Genomic DNA, 20,681 nt, shown 5'->3' on the forward strand with positions numbered 1-20,681 from the left:
AGAGCTCCAACTCGTTATCCGTGTCCTTTACGTCGAATAGGATCCAAACGAGCGTCAATTCGGTATGGAATCGCGAACAAAGCGATTCTTCGCGGACAAGCGACTTTGTCGACGAATAATCTGGCCAAGATGAAGCGTCTGCCGACACAGCGGCCGAAGAAGTGCAACGAGCGACGACGACGAGGGTGAGATGAAAAAGGGGCCCCTTTCCCGGAACGTCGCTCTTTCGTATAATTTTTACTCATGTGACGCCTAGTGCGCGCAATTCTCAAGGCTGGTTATGTATCACGTGGCGGCATGCAGCTCGATTACAATAAATGGACGAGCGAAGCAAAACAACGTAAAAGAATTCCCTTCTCTGCTCTTCTCATCTCGTACGTACAGTGTTGTAGCGAATATATGCAAAAGGCATATCGTTTGAGTTCGTTTGTCAAAAAAGCCGGTTTCGCTTACCAGTCACGTGCAGATCCAATGTCCGACAGATGTCATCGCTCCTTAGTGTCGAAGATCCTAAAACGAGATAGCGGTGAAAACGTGCTCGTTCTATATCGTCCACTTAGCTTTTAGGCCTCCATACGGACGGTGGGCTCGCACCGCTGGAAAGGCCGCAAAGAATAGAGCCAAATGTAGAAAAAGTCGCTCACCCATGAGCAGCATGAGCCCATGAGCCGATCTAGCATAGGGAAGAGGGCCCTAAAACTAGACCGGTCCCTGTCGACAGTCATAGCCCTGCCGCAGAGGAGCTATCGCGCAAGACGTGAACAGAGTGAACAGTCGTGTAGTCGGCGTGGAGATGACGAGCCCGCCGACGCCGACGCTCCCCGTGTTGTACTAGCTTATAGCGTAGTAGAGCGGGACGGTTACGCCGATGACGCAGCCCCTACAGGGATTAGAACCGCGCGAGCGGCGACCTGTAATCACTGCGCCTTCGTTGTCCCGGGGAGCGACGTTGCGACGACTTGTTGCTCGCACTCCACGACTGACGGGCTGTACTGCACGCTGATCGACGACGAGGTTACGCAAAGAATTGTGTGCGACGTGCGCGCCTATATGTGCGAGAGAGGAGAGGAAGAACGAGCGCTCATTGGTTCAAGCTAATTTGCGGTTTAGGACCGTGACCATATATGGCCAAAATTGGGGTTCACGTGAAAAGTTTCGAGTAACCGCGTGACGCGCACCTGCTCGTTTTTTTTTTCTGTGGTTTCACCTGACGTCACGCTGTCGAGTGCGTCGAAACCAAGATGGCGGACCGACGAAAGCTCCCAGCTAGCTCGTACGCGCGAGCAGCGTCTTCATTCCCTCTCTCTCTTTCTCACCCTCCTCGAAGTAAAAGACAAAGGCAACGTTCGATCGAGTCGAAAAAGCGCATTGCGACGACCAAAGGGAGGCATTTTCAAATTTCAGAACTTGGGCGACGATGGAACGCTTTCTTTGTCCGCACGAGTGTCGACAGACATTGTCGCAGTAACGCAATCGTAAAAAAGCTCCGCGTCTAGAGAAAATTGCAGCAAGACGTCACGTCGAACGTAGAACGAGTCCGCGAACGCGATCGTCTCGCGATCGGGCTCCGTTTACCTATCTTATTACATCCAGGTAGTGGAGTATTCGTAAAAAAACCGACTAGCGCCTCGGGAAGGGCGAGGATTTCGATCGCTGTTGGCTGCGTGGGCGTTCCTTTCTCTGCGTGGGCGTTTCTTTCTCTGCGTGGGCGTTCCTTTCTCTGCGTGGGCGTTTCTCACGCCAGCATCTCATATAGCATCGTTTCCCGGTAAACTCTTCCTTTCTTTTATGTATAATAGAACGCTTTCACAACCACATTGCCCAGGGATATATCTTGTCCGCCATCTTGCTTTCTCGCGTGACGTCAATACGAAAAAACAAAACCACCCAAAGAGCCCGATCAGATGGTTTGATATAAGCATATCATTTAATATTAGGATGAGGAAATGAGTGTAAGCCTAATGATCGAAACATAACGGACACAAAAATGATAAACAACAAATAATACCTCATACCAAGCTACAAAAAGTACTAGTCCAGCTTGTTTCCAAAGCACTTATTTGCTTTCCTTACGTCCAAACATTTTTTTGTATTGTGTTTCAACGGCGAACTGGCCCACGTTAGCATAATCAAGACAATCCAAAAGTTGACGAACTGTAGGAGCCTTTTTTCGTTTCATCCAAAGCTCCAAAACTCTCCACCGACGAATGTTGATGTTGCCACTGCTTTTTTCAATGTCAAATTGATCATCTAGACTAATTCCAAAGGCTATACTCATCAATTCCCAATTGGCTCCGTCAACGGCAGCGCACGCCCGAACTAGCTACTCTGACACCAGATTTTCATTAGAGGGAAAAGAGTCTAAAGGCAGACAAATGTAGATTCAAAATGTTTTTTCAATAGGAAGCGTACCTGAAGTGAAACAAGAGGCAATTATTACCAAGTCTCTGACAGAAGAATGATGACGTTTCTTAGGCCGAGTAGAAAATATGACGTCGTCAAGAGTCTACTCGTTGACTTTGTAGTCCACTTCACTTGACGAATAAACGGCCGGATCATCATTAAGTTGTCGGAGGTGAGAACTGTCTAAATAGAACCAATTGAGAATAACTCCTGGACTTCGTTCGTCGCACGCTTGAACGATCATCAATTTCAGCTCGCTGAAAAAATCCTTCGCAGCGGCTTGGCAATCGAATTTGCTGGACCAACGAAGGATGACGTCAATGCAATGACGCTTTTTCTTTATTCCCAATTGAACGAGACACTCAATTACATTTTTTTCAGCGAGCTTCACTAACTTGATGCCGTTCTTCCACAGCTCTTGACCCGTGTCCGTCAGACGAAAGCTGCGGCATTGAAAAATAACAAACGACGACGGCGAGATGATGTCGACAGGCTCAGCGCACTCGTATCGTTGGCCACGATATACGTCGAGCAACGAGTCTTCAACCCAAGCGTCGGAAGGAATTGAATCATCGAGAAGAGCGGGAATCCGATACTCTCCAGGCGTCTCTTCCAGCTCGACGCACAGATCCAAATAGCAGAGAATTTCGATCGCGTCATCGACCGTCACAACGAATGGAAACGGACAGCTCTTCTGTATTAGATCGTCCTCAAATGCCGTCAGAGCCAAGTTGATCTGAAGCTTTGACGCCTTTCACAATTTGTCTTTTCGCAAAGAAACTGGAAACCAGGCGGGAGCTAGAAGAGGACCGATCACGTTTTGACAAAGCCACGAAGGTCGAACACAAATTCGTCGACCCAAATTAATTATCTATTAATTAAAGCATATTACTCAAGCATTGGTATACGCATTGATATTTGCTCACTAGTCCAGACGAGTCAAGATACTCAACGGCAACTTTTTTCTCGTCCTCGCTTAGAACGATGCGGACAACTTCAGCAATCCAATTCTGGAAATCGTCAGTCGTCAGGAAATAAGCCAACTGATAATCTCTCTTTTCGTCCGAGACCGAGAGATGCTTCTCAATTTCGTGACATAATTTTGGAACGCCTTTCGCTGCCTTTAAATGAAGTCAAAAAAAGTGACGTAGTGAAGTGAATTTCAATGTATTCAGTCATTACCTCGAGCATATTTTCACGAATTTTCTTAAGCTTCTTTCGGCAGTCGTCCATGCGAACCGAACTGCGCTTGTTGCAATCCATTTCAATCACGTGACTAAGTTCAATTTTAAACGTGTTGCCAAATAATTCTTGAAGATGTCTGGCGACTCGCTTTGACAGAAAGCTGGCTTCAATTCCCGTTTCCTCTTTAGTACGAATCAAATTGAAAATCATCATAAGTGGAATCGGCGACTTCGGAAGCGCTCTCAATGAAGCCTTGGCAAACGCACACCATAATTGGCCATTCTTTTGAAGTCTCTCCTCCAACTCATCTTCCTCTCGAATTGGGAGGACGAGAATAAACATTGTATTGGACTCTTGAAAAAAGAGACCGTGGGCGCTGTGAAAGGTCGGTTGGGCACCAAAATCCCAAGCCGATTCTTTGCCCACTAGCGGAATAATACAATTGTGAATTTCAACGCCGGAAGTGCGATCTTTATCTTTGGGTGGAGAACGATCAAGTTGAAGAAGCGAATTCACGAGCGTCGTCTTTCCCGCCATTTCTGGGCCTATTACGCACAATTTTATCGAATCTGGTCGAACCATTTCTCGATGAAGAACGGAAAATCGGGCGGCGTCCTATTAAAGTAATTACGTACAAGAAATAATTCAAAATGATGACGTACGTAATGCTGCCGAAGGAGAGCTCTTATTTCACCATCACGTGCCACCTGATGAGGCGTCTTTCCGTCCTGAAATTTGCGTTCACGCATTCAGTTTATTCAATAGAAAATAAATCCTGTCACCTTATCTTGAAACATGACGTCAACGCCCTCTTCGATCAATAGATCAATAATTGCTTTGTCTACGTAGAACGTTTTAGCAGCCAGATGCAAGGCATTTTGTTTCGTCTACAAAGACTCAATAGAGAGAACGAGTGAAATATAAGGATTGTGACCAACCATATTCGTTACAGAAACATCAGCTCCTAAATCAATTAGTTGCTGAGCAACGACCAAAGAAGGTCGATGATGACTGCATGCGTACAATAATGGTGTTTTCTTCTTCTAAAATCGAATTTCCAAATGAAACGCAAAATATCATAAGAATTCCACCTTTTCAACAGAATTGACATTAATGCATTTCTCAATGACGAGATGATGAAGAACATATTTCACGTCTTTTTCAGACTCTGAGGAAGAGGTGGCAAAAAACAAAGCCGTCTTCCCTTCCTGAAACAGAAACGGTAATTGATTGATTGAACGATTGGTTTTTTAGCCAATGAACGGCATCTCACGTGATCTTTTGCTTCACAGTCAGCTCCTTTTTCATCCAAGAAGCCAACTTTCAATGAACGATCAATGGAACTGCGACACGCATACATGAAAGGCGTTATCCCCAACTGAAGATGAACTAGAAATAAAAGTAGTAAAAACAAATTCTACTAACATTGTTGGCGATATTAATGGCAGCTTCGTGCTCAACGAGAAATTGCACGGCAGACGAGGTTCCATATAAGCAGGCATAATGCAGAGGAGCCTTCCCTCCCTATTAAATAATACACCTGTGATTCTTTTTCAAATTTGAATAAGAAGGTAACACATCACCTGATCTTTACACGTGACGCCAACGCCCTCATCAATCAATAGCTCAATAATTGATATGTCTGATGTATTTTGCACGCCATAATGCAAGGCTTTGCGTTTTTTCTACAAATACTTGAATAAACAACGAGTGTGGAATAAGTAGTCTGACTAACATTATCTCTTGCAGAAACATCAGCTCCTAATTCAATTAGTTCTTGAATTACGACGAAAATAGGATTTTCACTACATGCGTACAGCAAGGGTGTCATTTTCGTCAAAGTATCCGACTTTGGACTGACACGAGCCGTTTACGAGGACGGCGCATACTGTCAGAAGACCGCCAGACGTTTGCCTCTCCGATGGATGTCTATCGAAGCTATTATGCACCGCCTATTTACTGAGTAAAGTGACGTGTAAATCCACTTAAACAACTTATCTTAGAGCCACAAGAAAATATTTTTAATTTTTAGGTGGTCTTATGGAGTTGTCTTGTGGGAGATTTTCACTTTAGTTATATTGGTTTTTTTTTGCCTGCGTTGTCACATTTTCAAATTATTTCCTACATTGTAGGCTGCTTCCCCTATCCTTGCATGACAAGTAGGGATGTTCTCTTGCGTTTGCGCAGGGGAGACCGGCTAGACTGTTCAGAGAACTGTTTCGAGGAACTGTGAGTGGTCTTCTATTTCATTGTGGCTACCTTAGTTCTATTGTTCTTTTGAGGCGCTCATTGATGTCTGATTATTGGCATGGTGAAGATGAAAAGCGTCCCACGTTCAAACAGCTGTCTGAGAGACTGGGAAAAATGTTGGAAGAGGAAAGACCTAACAAGTACCTCAATCTCGACATCACCTATTCATATCCTTTTTGGGAGCTGAAGTCAACAACGGAAGCAAATGAGTCGCTATCGACGTTGTCTCAATGCTTAGACAAAGTTTTTGAAATCGACTGTGCAACGCTCAAGAAGTCGACCAGCGACAAGATCGATGCCAGGTACGCAATGAGAAGAGAAAGTGCTTTTTAAAATGATTTCATGTTTCTGCAAGCTCTTTGAAAAAAATTAACTAGACTAACTGTTGTGATTGTATTGATGTTTGTTTTTGATTTTCCAGAGCGCTGGTAAGATGGCGTTTCAGGCAAGTGATATTTGATGTTGTGTTGTTGATTATCTTTCCCGCTTCTACTGTATCCACGCACTTTTCTATCATTCTTTAGTGAAAAATCGTAAGCTTTGTGTTCCGCTCGTTTTGACATTTTGCACTGCGACATCGCAGGACAAAACGATAGATCTGGTATTAATACTTCAACTTTTCAAATCACTCTTCAAAGAGAGTGAATAAGTAGTGCCTTGCAACTTATTTCAATTTAAGATAAAAATTATTACCGCCTTTCTTAACGATTCAAACCAAAGAGCAAGAATAGTCTGAAGTAATTGTTGCTTTAATAATTAGGAAATATAACAGGGATAATCAGTAGGGAAGAAGTACGAGGTCTACCGTAAGTAAACTAATAACTAGTCACAGGAAAAGCTCGTTCTCTCGAACGTTTCACGTTACTTGTAGGGCTTGGCTGCTAGGAAAGTGTAAAATTCTGCACGTGAGCAACGCTTCCCGGATACATCTTCATTTATTGAGTTTTTTCTATATTACTACTCTACGCTTCAAAGCTATTCTAACTACAGAACAAAAAAAGTAAACAAGAAAAAAAGAACAATAACAGTGCGAAACAAAGCAAGCGGCAGTAAAAAAGTAAGAGATAGAAAGTCACACCTCCAACTGACACAGTTTCGGATAGCAAAAGAAAACCTAGAGAAACAAGGCCAGGAGCCGTTCAAAACAACTACGGACTTACCAAAAAAGCCGAAATGAAGCACGTCTGTGTTTGCGTGACCCAGGTCGCACCACGTGGAGGTCCAGACGCTTCGCAACCCGACCCTCACCAATGGCATGAATTGGATCAGAATCCCACATTTCGTGGGCCTCCGAGGTTCGTTGCCCCCCCGGGAGACGACTATCACCACCGCCGAAGAGGCCCGCTCATCGTGTGCTCGACGTGGAGGAGAGCCGACGAACGCCCACGCTGTCCCGTGTAATACCAAGGAAACAATCCTCGATAAGACGGAGCGTGTTTTCCCGACGCGAAAGCCCCTAGAGGTCTTAGGGATGTGCCTCTAATCACTTTCACGCCGTTGCTCCACGACCGTGCGTCGGAATATCGTTCGTCCCTCTGGCTCCCTGTCTTCCAACGACTAACCAAGCGTACGAGCGAGTTCTCAAGCGACGGGGTTACGTAAAGAGGGAGAGCGCCGTGCTCGACTTTATGTACTCGCGTACGAACGGTGACGCAAACTCTTCGCTGATTGGACGTCGGGTGTGCGTTATAAACCGCAACGGCATCACGCGAGAGAGCGTTGCTTTTTGCACCTCTACGCGCAACCAAATAAGGTCATAATAGGAGCGATCACCCGCGTGCAGCGTTTGTCCCAAAAGAAAATGGGAACAAGAGACGAGCACGTGCACGCTTGCATGGCCAAGATGGCCTATACACGTGACGTCACCGATTCGTTCACGAATCTCCACGAAACGCGAGAAAGCGCGACAAAAGGCGACCAGAAACGCTCCAATTTATTCGATCGAGTTCGCATTTCAAAAGAAACGCGGCGAACTCGATCGAATCGTAGGGAAAAAAAGGACTCGTGATTTCGATCCGTTGATTCGGTCAAAGACAGTTTTGGGGCTTATAGTCGAATCAGAGGGCAAAAGTTGTGATTCATTTTCTCGGGGAATCGAGAGAGATGCGTTCGCTCACCTGCGTTTCCCTTCGAAACCGTGCATAAACTTTCTGAGCCTCTTCGACGTCGATTCCAGCGCATTTCCGTTAATCTTTGGACGCGTAGGGATATTCGTTCGTCTAATTCGCGTAAAATTCTCACTGTAGTGAGGAAACATTTTGGCAGTGGCTATTGTTACGACAGTCGTAACTGGACCTCTGAGGCTATTGCTACGCCAGTCTAGCGCACTATAGAGTAGAGAGCTTATAAAGCGTTTTATTCATGTACCTAACCCAACCCTAACCCAAAACCTTACTGGTATCGGTGGCGGTCCCGCTCCGGGCTTAACCGCCCCAATGAGCATAGGTCGCAGAGGGGGGCTTCGCCCCCCTGGAACCACCATGCTACGGGCGGTTAAGCCACAGTCGCGGGTGATCGTATATCGCTGCTTAGGTGCAGAGAAAAAAAGAAAAAAAATGAAAAAAAATGAAAAAAAAGGCAGCACGCATCGGGATTCGAACCTCTGATCCCGTCACGTGCCCCCTGGTTCATGCATCCGGTCGTCCCACAGCACCCCCCCCCCCCCCCCCCCCCCGCCCCCCCCGCCCGTTGAGCTATCGCGGCATCCCTAGATACCTGACGTTATCGGATGACTTTATAATGCTAGACTGCGGCTATAGTGGCTATAGTGCGCTAGAACGACTGTCGTAACAATAGCCACTTCGAAACATTTTACGTCGCGCACGCGCGCTAACTAGGATATGGAGGGCTCTCCGTCGACGAATTCGGCGTTCAGCGCTCCAGGCAGCGTCGAGCCTCCTTCGGTAGGACAGTCGTCCGCTTTCTCAACGCTCCATCGCGTTTGAACTTCGTCTCGTCAATCGATTGCGTCAAATGGCCGGGAGATCGCGAGATGGAGTGTTAAAACAAGTCAGGGGAGGGGGTCTTCCGTCGAGACTCGATCGGCCAAACGAAAAAGCTTCTATAAGTACTTAAAGGGATGCTTTGGGCTCTATTTCAGGTAAAACGAGCAACTAGGGTAGTTTGTTGTGTTGAAGTTACGAGAATGAGTCAATGGTTGCAGGTATACAGTGCACGTTCAGGAGGCATTTTTTATTCATAGTTTAGCGCAGGATGCCAGCTGTTTCGATATTTATTCGTTCTTTAGCTTAGGAAGCCAGGCAGCTGGATTTTGGGTCATGATGGACAAAGCAGGATAAATGTTTGAATAACGCTGCTGCAGCTGTGAACTTCAATTTTTTAATTCGTTGGAAATTTCAGGCCCAGCTGGCATCTTGAAGCCATGCAGAATAGATAGGGTTCATTACGCCACACTAATACTTATTCAAGCATAAGAGCAGAACCTTGATAATGCATATGCTGTAGTGTGTGTGCTCGGGGCCATTCCCTTGCTTGGGAGGCTAGCTCTTTCGTACGTTTTTGTTCGTCTCTTACGTCGTGTGATATGTAAAAAAACAGTGAGTCTTACTCAATCGGACGCGTGTTTTGAAAATGAACTACCCATGCTACCTTCTCAGTTGGTTGTGTTGCTGTTCTTGAATGAGAGAATGGCTACAAGCATACACTGCCATACAGTGCCCGTTCAGGTAGCATTTCTTCATTCAAAGTTTAGCTTAGGGTGTCAGCTGTTTCTTCATTCGTAGTTTAGGTTAATTAAGATGCCAGCTGGCTTTTGAATCTTGCATGATTATGCGAAACAGAAAAAATGCGTAAACAACGCTGTTGCAGATGTGAACTTCAATTTGCTTATGCGTTGAAAGTCAAAGATTGCTTTCAGGCCCAGCGCTGGTATCTTGAAGCCATGCTGAATAGATAGAGTACAATAACTTTTCATCACGCTACACTGACACTTCTTCAAGCAATGAACGGAGCAGAACCTAAATAGGTAGTACGTTCTCAAACATTGTTGAACCGTCTTATCCATTGCTGTGAAAATGCTCATCTTATAGCATTACTTTTCTGAAAGTAGACTTACGCGAACGTTAACAGTTATCAAAACTGTTTGCGTTCTTCTTCTTAGAAAATCCCTCACTTTTTTTCTCTTTCGCTGTTGTTATAGTTGTTTAGCGCCTTCTTCTTCTGTGCATGTTTTTTTTTCGAAGCAATGTCATGTACGAATATAGAAACACGTCCATTGCATGCAATACACGTTGCATGCCAGATGCTGCTGACTATTAAGCTGGTGTCTCAGGTGCATCAAATCTTTGTTATTTACACTTGGGCGTCTTCTTTCTCATTACGTCAAGATTATATAAGCTCCGTTTGCCTGTTGCTTTTTCATTGTCATTCGACGCTCACATCAGAGCATTCAACGACGAACCCTCTCGCGCTTTCACTCAGGTAAATTTTCGCTTTCTATACCCATCATAAGCTAGCAACCGAGCACTTCTCTATTTATATCACGTCAAAGTTGACAGACTGGTCTTTCACTAAGTGTAACCCTTAAAATGTGCATGATAAAGCCATGCAGTGGTCCTTGTTCGTCTCTCTAGAGGCACAATTAATTCCCGCTAGGCAAAAGAACAGGGTAGTAATCGGTGGTTGCATGGAACACCAGACTCTTTTACAGCTGAATCTTACTTTCATCTTTCAAGATTTAGATCTCCGTTGTTCTTGTTTTACTCAAAGAAACGTACCTCGTTTACAATTTGCACTCTGCCTCTAGGTTTTGACGACGCTCAGCATTGCTACTTTGAATGTCTACTTTTCTGGTTACTCCGCAAGTCGTTACATTTCTTGTCATTTTTAAGCTTGTGAGCTGCGACGAGGAGATTTTTTCATGCCCGGTAACTAGAAAGCGCCGCTCCCTTCTCATTAATTTTTTTTCTTAAATAGGATCCAGGTAAAGAAGGCTTTTTCAACTGTTTTGATTAGTAATACAGTGCAATAAAACGTTAGGACTTTCATGCAGAGTTACTCTATGGGCAGGGTGGTCTCAATGCTCTGAAATAGTTAGCTTTGAAAATTCATATGTGAGCTATTTTTCAATGTAATATTTTTTAGAATTGCGAAAACAGAACACGCACAAGAGAAATCATTTCCTATGTTTACAAGAACGATTGTCCAGTGCTTACTGAAGAAAAGCCCTGCAACCTTGAGAAGTGCACAATAAATTTCGATGGCGACCGTTTTACCACCTACGTCCGTTGGGGAAAATCAACGTGCAGGGAAGGAGCTTATACGCTATCTACCGGCTATGCGTCATCGTAAAAGCAGAAGACGTTTTTATTTGGTAATTTACTAATATATTTGTTTAGTGTACCGCCGGGTAGTGCTACGTGTCTAACCAATAAACCCCAATATGAATACTACAACACTTTTGGCGCAGCAGCGAGAGTGGAATTAGGGCTCTACGGAACTAGGGTGTATGAAAATGGTAAACGAACAGGACGCCTTACTAAAGAGTATGGTCAAGGAGTTGCGTGTTCAATTTGTGGAGTCGACGCCTACGACTCCTTAGTGATTCCAGGTATGTAAGTGTTGTACAGAGAAAGCTGTTCCCATTACTTTTTTGTAACAGGTCGAAGCGATTGTCCTTCTAGTTGGATTAAGGAGTACAGCGGCTTTGTAATGGGTCCTACAGACCAGTACAGGGAGTGCGTAGACAAGAGCATGGAAACTGTTCCCAGTTCTTCGAGCGACAAGATAGAAACGTAAGCAAAATAATAAGCTTAGTTCAAAATTAACACTGTTTTAATTTAGAAGAAGAAAGTGGATATTCTCCTTCGCTCAAAGTAGAGACAAAAACAAGCGAGACTATAGCGATGCCGATCCGTTAGAGTGCGTCGTTTGCTCTACACCAAAGAATGTAACTGGAGCTATATACACGCATTGGGGACAAAAAGAATGCACCAAGGGTCAGCATCTCGTCTATTCTGGTCTAGTTCTATCAAAACACCCATCAGGTGCGTATGGACAACTGCACTGCGCGCCTTCAATGCCATCTAAACCGACCGTGCGAGCAAGCCAAAGCCTAAATTTTCTTGTCTTCACACGGTACTTTGGAACCGCCACAACGGACAACGCAGCATCATGCTCAGTGTGTCTATCGAAAAACAAAGTGAATTCTGTCATGGTGCCAGATCGATCAGACTGCCCTGGTAATTTGCATCAAGAGTATACTGGCATTCTGGCAGGCATAAGCGATATGGATTGCTTTGATAAAGATCCTGTTTACCAATTCAGCAACGGTGTCAATGGGGCAAATCTCATTCAACCCGTTTTTCATTCCGCATCATATTCACCCAAATTTCGAGGCGTAACTTATGGCAAAAAGAGGATCTATTCTCCTTGCGCAATTTGCACAATCAGTCTAAAACAGCCCAAAGCTGTTTTCACGCGATTTGGTCGGACGTCGTGCCCTTCAGACATTTTGACGCTGTACACAGGATTTGTTGCAGCAACAAGCCATAAAGCCGTTTGCGTTCCAAAACGCGTGATCCAAAAAACAGACTTCCGCGATATCTCTCCATTGCTTCATTTAGTATGGTATGCAGGACAATACGTCACACGAAACAAAGGAATACCTTACAAAGAAATTGTCGATTTGGATTCAAAGCAGGTAACTGTATTGTTTTTCCAAGATATAACACCAGCGTGAATAGTAATTTGAGACACTTAATGTACACAATAAGTATAGCAGTAATTAGGTTTCGTAAAAGATTTTGGCTACTATATACCAAGATTAATCTATGTTTTTTTTTCAGGTACCTTGCACTGTGTGTGCTGCTGCTGTCTCAACGTTTACTCTATTTGGAACTCGCTCGTGCCCCCTTGGGTTTAGAGCTGCTTACGAAGGATACGAGTTTTATAACGGTGGAAGCGCAGTCTGCATGGACAAAAACTCCGAACCCTATTTAGGTCTTAGATGTAATTAACTTTTTAATTGAAATGTATGGTTTTTCTTACAGGAGACAACTCTGATGTTAGTAATGGTCTTGTTTTCGAGCCTGCTCAGAGTAATTGCCTGACGCTGCCATGCCCACCCTATACTGATTCGACCATACTGTGCGTTCAGTGTGTTGCGAAAGAAACCAGTTAAGACATATTACTAGTTATCTGATCAGTAAGCAAAATCGCCGTTTATATCATTCTAACCGTATCGTCTGTTTCTGAGTGTTGTTGACGTATTCTGCATGTTTGCTTTTTTTCTGGCGGTTGGTGTTCCATGTGTTTCCTTGATCTTGTAGTCGGCCTATGTACGGCTCACGAAGAAATATAAAAATGAATTCACATGAAATACTCCGCATCTGTTCTTGCCATAATCAGTTCGCGGATGCAGGATTTTTGAAAGGAGGGTCTGAGGACAGAGCCCCAAGAAAAATATTTGGAGGGTGCTGATGTCTTTTAGTTAACTCTTATTGCGTACCTGACATTGACCCTGTCGCTGACCCTGTCAACTCCTTGAAAAACGTTGTCAATAAATTGGGACAACGCCGATAATCGACGCATTCGTTTCTGTTGTTGACTTTATCTCTCAAAAAGGACATAAATAGGTGATATCGAGATTGAGGTAGATAGGGTATACAATGACTTCTCATCATGCTCACAAACTCGGAGCAGAACCTTAATACATAGTACTTTTTTAAACATTGTTTAGCCGCTTTGCATGTTTTTTTTTTCCCAAGCAACGTCATGTGCGAATATAGAAACACTTTCATTATACTACATGCGTGTTCAGATGCCTATAACTATTGAGCTGTTCTCTCACGTGCAGCGAATCCTTGTAATTTACAGACGCTTGAGTGTCTTCTTCCTAATCTCATCAAGATTATAGAAGCTCTGTTTGCCTGTTGCTCTTTCATTGTCATTCGACGCTTACATCAGAAAGCGTTCTACGACGAACCCTCCCCTGCTTTCACTCAAGTAAGTGTCTATAGGATGAGCGATGTTTCCCCCATGCAATTCAATCGAACCGGTAAAGGAGTTGTTGTTTACGAGAATCGCATCTATGCAATGGGATCCAATAGAGGCGAGAATGAGTTCACGCTATGCGAACAGTACAATTCGGCGACGAATAGTTGGACATCTCTCCAATCGTTGTCGAAGCCTGTTCTAGTTGAAGGAACACTCGTATCAAACGATCATATCTATGTTCTCGCTTCTAACCTGATAGGTTTGGTGGGAGAGAACTTGGATGTTTTCAAGTACGATCCCTTTGCAGATTGTTGGCTAGACGTCCCTTTCTGTTCTCAAGGCTACGACGAGAACGACGACGAGTTCGTTTTTCAATTTCTGTGCACAGACCGTAACTGTCTGCATTTACGTCGAGAAATTTTATCGTGGCCCGATACGAGGCCTTTTGAACATTTAACGCTCGACGTACGTAACGGTCAACTGACTCGTTATAAGGTTGGGGATTGTCCTCCTTTTCTCGATACCTTACGTCGGTTCTATGACAATGCGTACTGCCTTTATAACCAAAAGGTATATAGCGTCGGTGGCGTGATGCGAGGCGCTTGTCACGATGCTTCGGATGTGCAAACGTTCTTTTGGTATGATATGAGCACCGAAGTAGCGCAATACGTCGAAGGTCCTCGTCTCATGAAGAAGCGCTCGAGGTGTGGAGTGGCGGCAATTGACAGACGACTGACTTTCAATGTGTGCTAAAAAGAAAGAATTCGTTTGTTTGTTGTGCATGCTCAAATTTGTTTAAGTGCTACTTGATTATTTACGAATTACTGTAAAATTTTGGGTCATTTCCTTTACACAGTAGAAAATCATTGCTGCCGCTCTGATTGCATTCTCTCTCACAGATTGTGACGCTTGTAAGAAAGAATAATTTTGTTGAGATAGAGCCAAATCTCATGAGTTTGCACGTGAAATTTAGGACTAACTCACAACTTTTTGTGTACTGCATGGTGTTAGGTAAAATAATAAACGGAAAAATCTGTTTTACATTTAAAAAAATCATTTTGAAATACACAGATATGAAACGCATATGAATACAACGCGTTATTTCCCTCTGGGGGTTCTGCATCACTAGGGCCAGGGGATTTTTGCGTGCTGCGGCCGTTGCGAACATCGCGCGCCCACTTAATCTACATCTGTTAAATATGAAAATAAAGGAGATAGGCATCTCTTCACTATGAAACTAAAGGGCGCTCCTTCTATTTTCACACGCCTATCGTGAGGGTTAACTTCATATCGCTCAGGAGCGATGTACGTAGCAGCCAGTGCCTGAAGGCAACTATCCAGCTGACTGATCGCTAGTGACAGCGATCAGAGTCGCCATTTTCGAGAAACCAAAATTTAAAATCAAAAACACCTCTAAAAATGCCAGCTTTTTCTTTCTCTGGCGACTCGTCATGCAAATGATATACTCACCTTTTATGTCGCAGTGAATGATAGGACGACAATTGTAGTGGAGATGGGCCATGGTAATTGCAATTTGCGTGGCTGCTAATCGAAATTCTACCCTGCATTCTAGAAGACAGCAAAGAGCTCATGCAAATTGCCAAACTAGAGCGTAGCGTTCAGCGTCCGTGCACAGTCCAATTATCTTGAACGTGTCATACACTACTTTCTTCCAGAGAAGAAATAAAAGTTACCGGTAAGAAGAATAAAACTCACTTACATTCTCTTCTTGAAAACTTTGAAATCTTCTATTTAGTCGTACGTACTCAATATGGAGAGGAATCCACAAGAGAAACCTAAAAACAAAATATTATTAAATCATGATTCGAAATAATACAAGTTACTTAGATAAAAATACTGCCATGCGATATTATCAAGAGTTAAACGCTTAATTAATTGCAACAAAAATCTAGGATCAATTATTAAGTATGCGAACGTCTTCTCCACATTATTTTACACAGTTGCGTTTCATAGAATAGAGTGAAGTTCAGTCGCCGCCTTTTCCTAACTCTTGGGCAGACCATGATTGTATTCCAATAACTGAAAAAAATTATAGGTACTGTATACTGCTGTGCAGAAGAATGTTTACGTAATGCTGTTTACGTAATGCCAATGTGCTGTCATCTGAAAATAGCCTTGGATGGTAGTGAAGAAACGATGAACGAGAGACGGGCTGCGAAATAGACATGGACAAATTCATTTCTTGGGCGATGGGAAAGACCCGAGGCGCTTCCAATTCTGCTTGAAAATAAACGCATTGAGTGCGCCTTTACACAGAAAAATAAAGACGCGTCGCGAGCTCCGCGTTACCCTTTGCCATGTGAAAATCTGTTCCGGAGACCCGTTAGGAAGCCTCACCTTTTCACAGAGCACTAGCGCAAAGAAAGCTGCCAATTTGCATGGTTCAAGCGCGCCTAGCGACAATAAATACTCAGCCAAAACACGAAACGTTTGTATTTTCTTATGCTATTACCCGGATAAGCACAAGAACACGTGGAAGCATAATAAATAAAATATTATTTCTGTAACCGACGCTCTCGGAGGTGGCCAGCGTTCAAAGCACCGATGTAGAAGAGCGAAGGGCTTTGGCAAAGCAGCCAGTATTTTGCGACGTGAAACTACCAAGACATGTCAATGAGAATCTTTGTAAGCTACGCTTTGAAGCTTTCGCGTTCATGATAGGATACACTACAATACGTCATTGGCCAAGAACCCCTACAAATGTGGAGTCTGATCGGGGCGTGTCTTACGGAACTGCCCACTAAATAATTTACTTTCCACCACGTGAGCGAGCGTAGCCATACGAGCCCTCTTTATATGGGCTATTCACCTGCCCATATCCACAAAGCATCCTGACATAGTGCAAGAAAACGAATGGTTAGTCGAGAACACAAAGGCCGCGTACTTGCTCAGCTTTAGAATCTAGTGGCGCCCCGCCTAGCTTTCACATTATGATTCTGCAGGCGTTCATTCCTGCGTCCATTACGTTCCTCTCGTCATAATACGCGGAGTTACAGGACGGTTTCCTACTCTGCAGGCCGTCTCTCCATTCCGGGGAGAGAGGCCGGTCTGGAGCTACATTCCCTCCCTCAGCGAAAAGTCTCTAACAAAGTGACGGATCGAGTACAGACAATGCAATCAGCAAAGGGTACGTGTAAGACGTTCGTTGCTGAGCCAGGACCTTTGGCCACTTGGTCCAGCAGCCGTCTTTGTTGCCATCTTTGTTCGAGGCATTCGACGCGTGAGGTCAAGCAAACACAAAACGAGCAGATGCGTCACGCGGTTAGTTGAAACGTTTCACGTGAGCCGCAATTTTGACCATATACGGTCACGCGTCGATCCGCGAAGTCTAGTAAAACGAATTTAGGGACCAATCAGCACTCGTCTTTATTCGCCTCCCTCGTTCGCAAAGTCGTGCACTTTGCGCACAAATCCGGTACTTCATCGTCAGTCGTGGCTAATTAACGATTAGACGTGAGCGCTTGAGCGCTCATACCCAAATTCGAAATCGACGTGACACGCTGAAAGCGAAAAATGTGGTGCTTGTGTAGAAATTCTCGAAGTTCTGGCTGAGTTTACATCGTGACGACGCAGGGCAATTAGGAGTATTGGGCGTGTTATGCGCACGCTCACTTAAATACCTGGCACGCAGCCATACAAAACACCCGTTTTGATTCGACTCCCCTTCCACTAGTCTGTTGAAGATGACGGAGATTGAAGAGTACGTCGTGCTCTCTCAAGAACACGTAAAGCGAGTTGCGGAGCTTACAGCCCACAACTTCTCCTCATCGGGAGGTGATCCAATGTCGGCGAGCTCCCAACTCACTCCCGAAATCTTCCTGCCGTTTTCACGACTCCATGTCGAGCGAAGCGTAGCACAACAGCTTACCACAGTCTGCTTAGTGGACGGCCAAGTGGGCGGGGTGATTGTAAGCGAGGACTTGGCACGCCCACTCGTTCCAAAAGACGATCCTGCTGTGAAAGACGGCACTATTGATATGGACAAGTTTATGCCTATATTATCAGTTCATGGAAGGATGCAGGCTGAGTACTTTGCCACACTGGATAAGAAGCCTTCACCCGGCGAGTATCTTCACCAGTTCCTCTTGGCCGTGGATAAACGTTTTGCAAGACGAGGCATAGCGACGCGGCTGATTGCCAAGAACGCAGAGCTTGGGCGTAAAAGAGGCTTTCGTTCGGTCATTACTCATTCGACGGGCCGTTTTGCTCAGGGTGCGGCGAAACGATGCGGCTTTGTGACGGTTGGTAGTATGTCGTACAGTGAAGCTACCCTACCGAACGGTGATTTGATGTTTCCCCGGGCGCTGGAGATGGGGCATTCGCATGCCGAATTGCTCGTGAAGCAGCTGATCTGATCAAGTCCAGAGACAAAGATAGTTAACTGGGTTCATGTCTTTTGATGTTTTGCTTGGTGTGACTAAAAAGTGCTGCATTAATTAACACGCACATTCCATGGCTTTCTCTCCGGCTGGGCGTTAATTGGTCATTGGAACGGATTCGTTGCCATTCCAACGTCGATCCATCAAATTTGTGAACATCGTTCAAATAGACACGACATCAGACAAGTAGTAGAAACCACCAAATTGATAGATGTTCTGATTTTGGAACACTGATTCGTGCGTGGAGACATGCAGGCTCGTAGCCAGTTCCGTAAAATGGGGTTTTGGCGCGCTTTGGGCGCCAAAAATTTTTTAGTGGAGCGTTGTCGAAAGCAGGTCCCTAAATAATTTTAGGGCGTGGCACCCAGTAATCCTTGTTTGGCCCTCTCTCTCTCTCTCTCTCTCTCTCTTTCTTCGTCCTCTTTCTTTCTTTCTTTTTCTGACTTTTCTTAAGTAGACGAATGTAATTCTTCTTCTCTTATGGTGACGTTATATAATCCCCTAACGCCAACAAAGGGGGCTGATCGATCGAAAAAGGCCAAGACCCTAGACCTCTCCCCAAATACGCCTCTAGAAGCGGGTTTGCTTGCGGACAACACTTTCAAAGAATATGCACCCTTCTTCGACGTGACGAAGAGTCAATCTATTGAATTTGACACTTGTAGGTTTAGCGATATCCGGGCGTGTGGGGGGGGGGGGGGGGAGAGGGTTGCATTCTTTAGTAAAGAGGTCATCTAAATGATTGCGTTACCTGTTTTTTTTTCACGTTCACGTCATTCCAATTCTTAATCCATTTCATCAATTTCTTCACGTTGCTTTTGTCTCCTTGCTGTCCAATGATCTCTTTCGTTGACTTGGGTTTGTATTGGTCATAGAACGGAACCGTGGTCACCGGATAAAACCACGTCTCCTCTAAAAGACGGCGATTCTTCCTCTATTTTTTCCTTCCTTGGTTTCTTTGGAAAAGGACACATCTTTGAATATATAGATCGTTTCGAAGGCAAAGACGAAACGAACGCCAGAAACTCGTCTTCGAATAACGTCTTGATCTTAAACTTTTCAACCTGCCACAGTTTTACGTCATACATTATCGATTCTATTCATCAACGTATTACATTTTCAATCTTCTTTGGACCAGCGTCTCTTCCCATGACGCAATAGCTCGTTCTCTTCCCGACTTGCCCCGAAATTTTACCGCCGTACTTCTTAATGTAGTCCAAAATTTCTGCGCGTTCAAAAGACTCCAGCACGCCCGTTACAACGAAGGACAACCCTCAAGACAATTCTCACCTAGGGCCAAAACATTCTTTTAGGAATGACAGGGGGTGACCAAAACTACTAAAGGTAAAGCCTCTAGACGTATTATTCATACTAAAGAGATCTTGACCAAGAGGCCAAAAGCAAAAGAAGAACAGCTTACATGGGACAAACACGGCCCCACCTATACTTTTACTGATATAATATTTTTAAAGCCTTACTTCTGGAAGTAGTTTGCTTCCCAAATGAGTTGGCCCATCGCAATTCATAAAGGCTCTGTACGTGGCTTTTGATGTCGGTGTCGATTTCGATTGCTGTCACTTCGATATAAGATTTTGGCTTCTTTGCGGTTGCTTTTGATGACGATGACGTCACTTGTCTTTCGTCCTCGTCATCTAGATGAAATCCATATATGTTAATCGACAGGAAATAGTGCAAATTATCACCTAAAATTTTTCCTGCTTTTTCGTGGTCACAAAATCTTCCTCGTCGGAATCCGACTTAAAATTTTGCGCTCAAAAGCGTTTTCGTTCAATATACGTACCAAAATAGCGGGTCGCTTCTTTCTCGAATCTTTCGCCTGCCACTGGACGGCTTTACCGATCGCTGACGAGGCCGAAGTTGCCCCGGGACTTTGCTGAAAGTACGATCGAAATGTCTTAGAGGACGAGAGAGTCAAAATTCGCTTCGGAAAGTGGCGATAACTCACCATTTTTCTTCACGAGTATACGGGTGCCGTCGAACAACAAACCCCGAATATGGTGGTATCTAAAGCCTGCCTAAACGCCTCGGGTACTTATGCTCGTACGTCCGACGTCCTTCGGAGAGCCTGTCTGAAACTCGCGAAAAGAAAAAACTCGGTCTTTTGCACAGAACGAGCTCTATACCTACGGGACAAGTGTACGAATCCGCATTTCTCGTCGTCGCAATATTTGTCGTCTATAGCAATAGGTGCAGCGATATTCCAAGCAATCGAACGCCAAAGCGAAATCCGCCGAGGCGATATAGCGGCAGATCGAGACGCAAGCTCGAATCCTAGCTCAGATCAACGACATCGCGGAACGATTCAACGTGAGCTTCGAAGTCCAGCAGAACATATAAGCGCTCGTGCAGCAGAATGTAACTGGGTGTACGGGGCCTCTCGCTTTTACGATACCTAATGCAATCGATTGCATTAGGTATCGTACCAGTGGCGGATCTAGGATTCGAGCAAGGGGGGGTCCATGGGAG

The 20,681-nt window shown here is 44.6% G+C and overlaps 2 protein-coding genes and 1 long non-coding RNA gene across 36 annotated transcripts; 1 reads left to right on the top strand and 2 right to left on the bottom strand.

Moving 5' to 3' along the window:
* Positions 1 to 4,346: 4,346 nt before the first annotated feature.
* On the bottom strand, positions 4,347 to 5,419 carry LOC136197598 (serine/threonine-protein phosphatase 6 regulatory ankyrin repeat subunit A-like). The gene is made up of 7 exons (XM_065987393.1): positions 5,324 to 5,419; positions 5,172 to 5,273; positions 5,014 to 5,112; positions 4,862 to 4,966; positions 4,680 to 4,796; positions 4,527 to 4,631; positions 4,347 to 4,475 (listed from the first exon to the last, which is right to left on the bottom strand). Exons 1-7 carry the CDS (start codon positions 5,417 to 5,419, stop codon positions 4,347 to 4,349), a joined length of 753 nt encoding a protein of 250 aa, XP_065843465.1.
* A 5,215-nt stretch (positions 5,420 to 10,634) lies between these two features.
* Positions 10,635 to 12,979, top strand: LOC136197599 (uncharacterized). The gene is made up of 9 exons (XM_065987394.1): positions 10,635 to 10,724; positions 10,774 to 10,780; positions 10,867 to 10,910; positions 10,942 to 11,144; positions 11,196 to 11,407; positions 11,459 to 11,591; positions 11,641 to 12,499; positions 12,645 to 12,798; positions 12,849 to 12,979. Exons 1-9 carry the CDS (start codon positions 10,635 to 10,637, stop codon positions 12,977 to 12,979), a joined length of 1,833 nt encoding a protein of 610 aa, XP_065843466.1.
* A 525-nt stretch (positions 12,980 to 13,504) lies between these two features.
* LOC136197069 (uncharacterized) lies at positions 13,505 to 20,575 on the bottom strand. 34 transcript variants are annotated; one of them, XR_010672400.1, is made up of 15 exons: positions 20,161 to 20,575; positions 19,898 to 20,109; positions 19,673 to 19,846; positions 19,310 to 19,484; positions 16,709 to 19,258; positions 16,569 to 16,646; positions 16,268 to 16,509; positions 16,105 to 16,208; positions 15,884 to 16,032; positions 15,752 to 15,834; positions 15,515 to 15,590; positions 15,265 to 15,463; positions 14,620 to 14,702; positions 14,047 to 14,543; positions 13,505 to 13,992 (listed from the first exon to the last, which is right to left on the bottom strand). It is a non-coding gene; the product is annotated as an uncharacterized lncRNA (long non-coding RNA). The 34 variants fall into 34 exon arrangements; XR_010672401.1 differs by having other exon boundaries at positions 16,700 to 19,258; XR_010672369.1 differs by having other exon boundaries at positions 16,268 to 19,258; positions 20,161 to 20,284; positions 20,343 to 20,575.
* Between the last annotated feature and the right edge of the window lie 106 nt (positions 20,576 to 20,681).

The sequence above is a fragment of the Oscarella lobularis genome, chromosome 17 (genome assembly GCF_947507565.1).
Source record: "Oscarella lobularis chromosome 17, ooOscLobu1.1, whole genome shotgun sequence".
Taxonomy (NCBI): Eukaryota; Metazoa; Porifera; class Homoscleromorpha; order Homosclerophorida; family Oscarellidae; genus Oscarella; species Oscarella lobularis.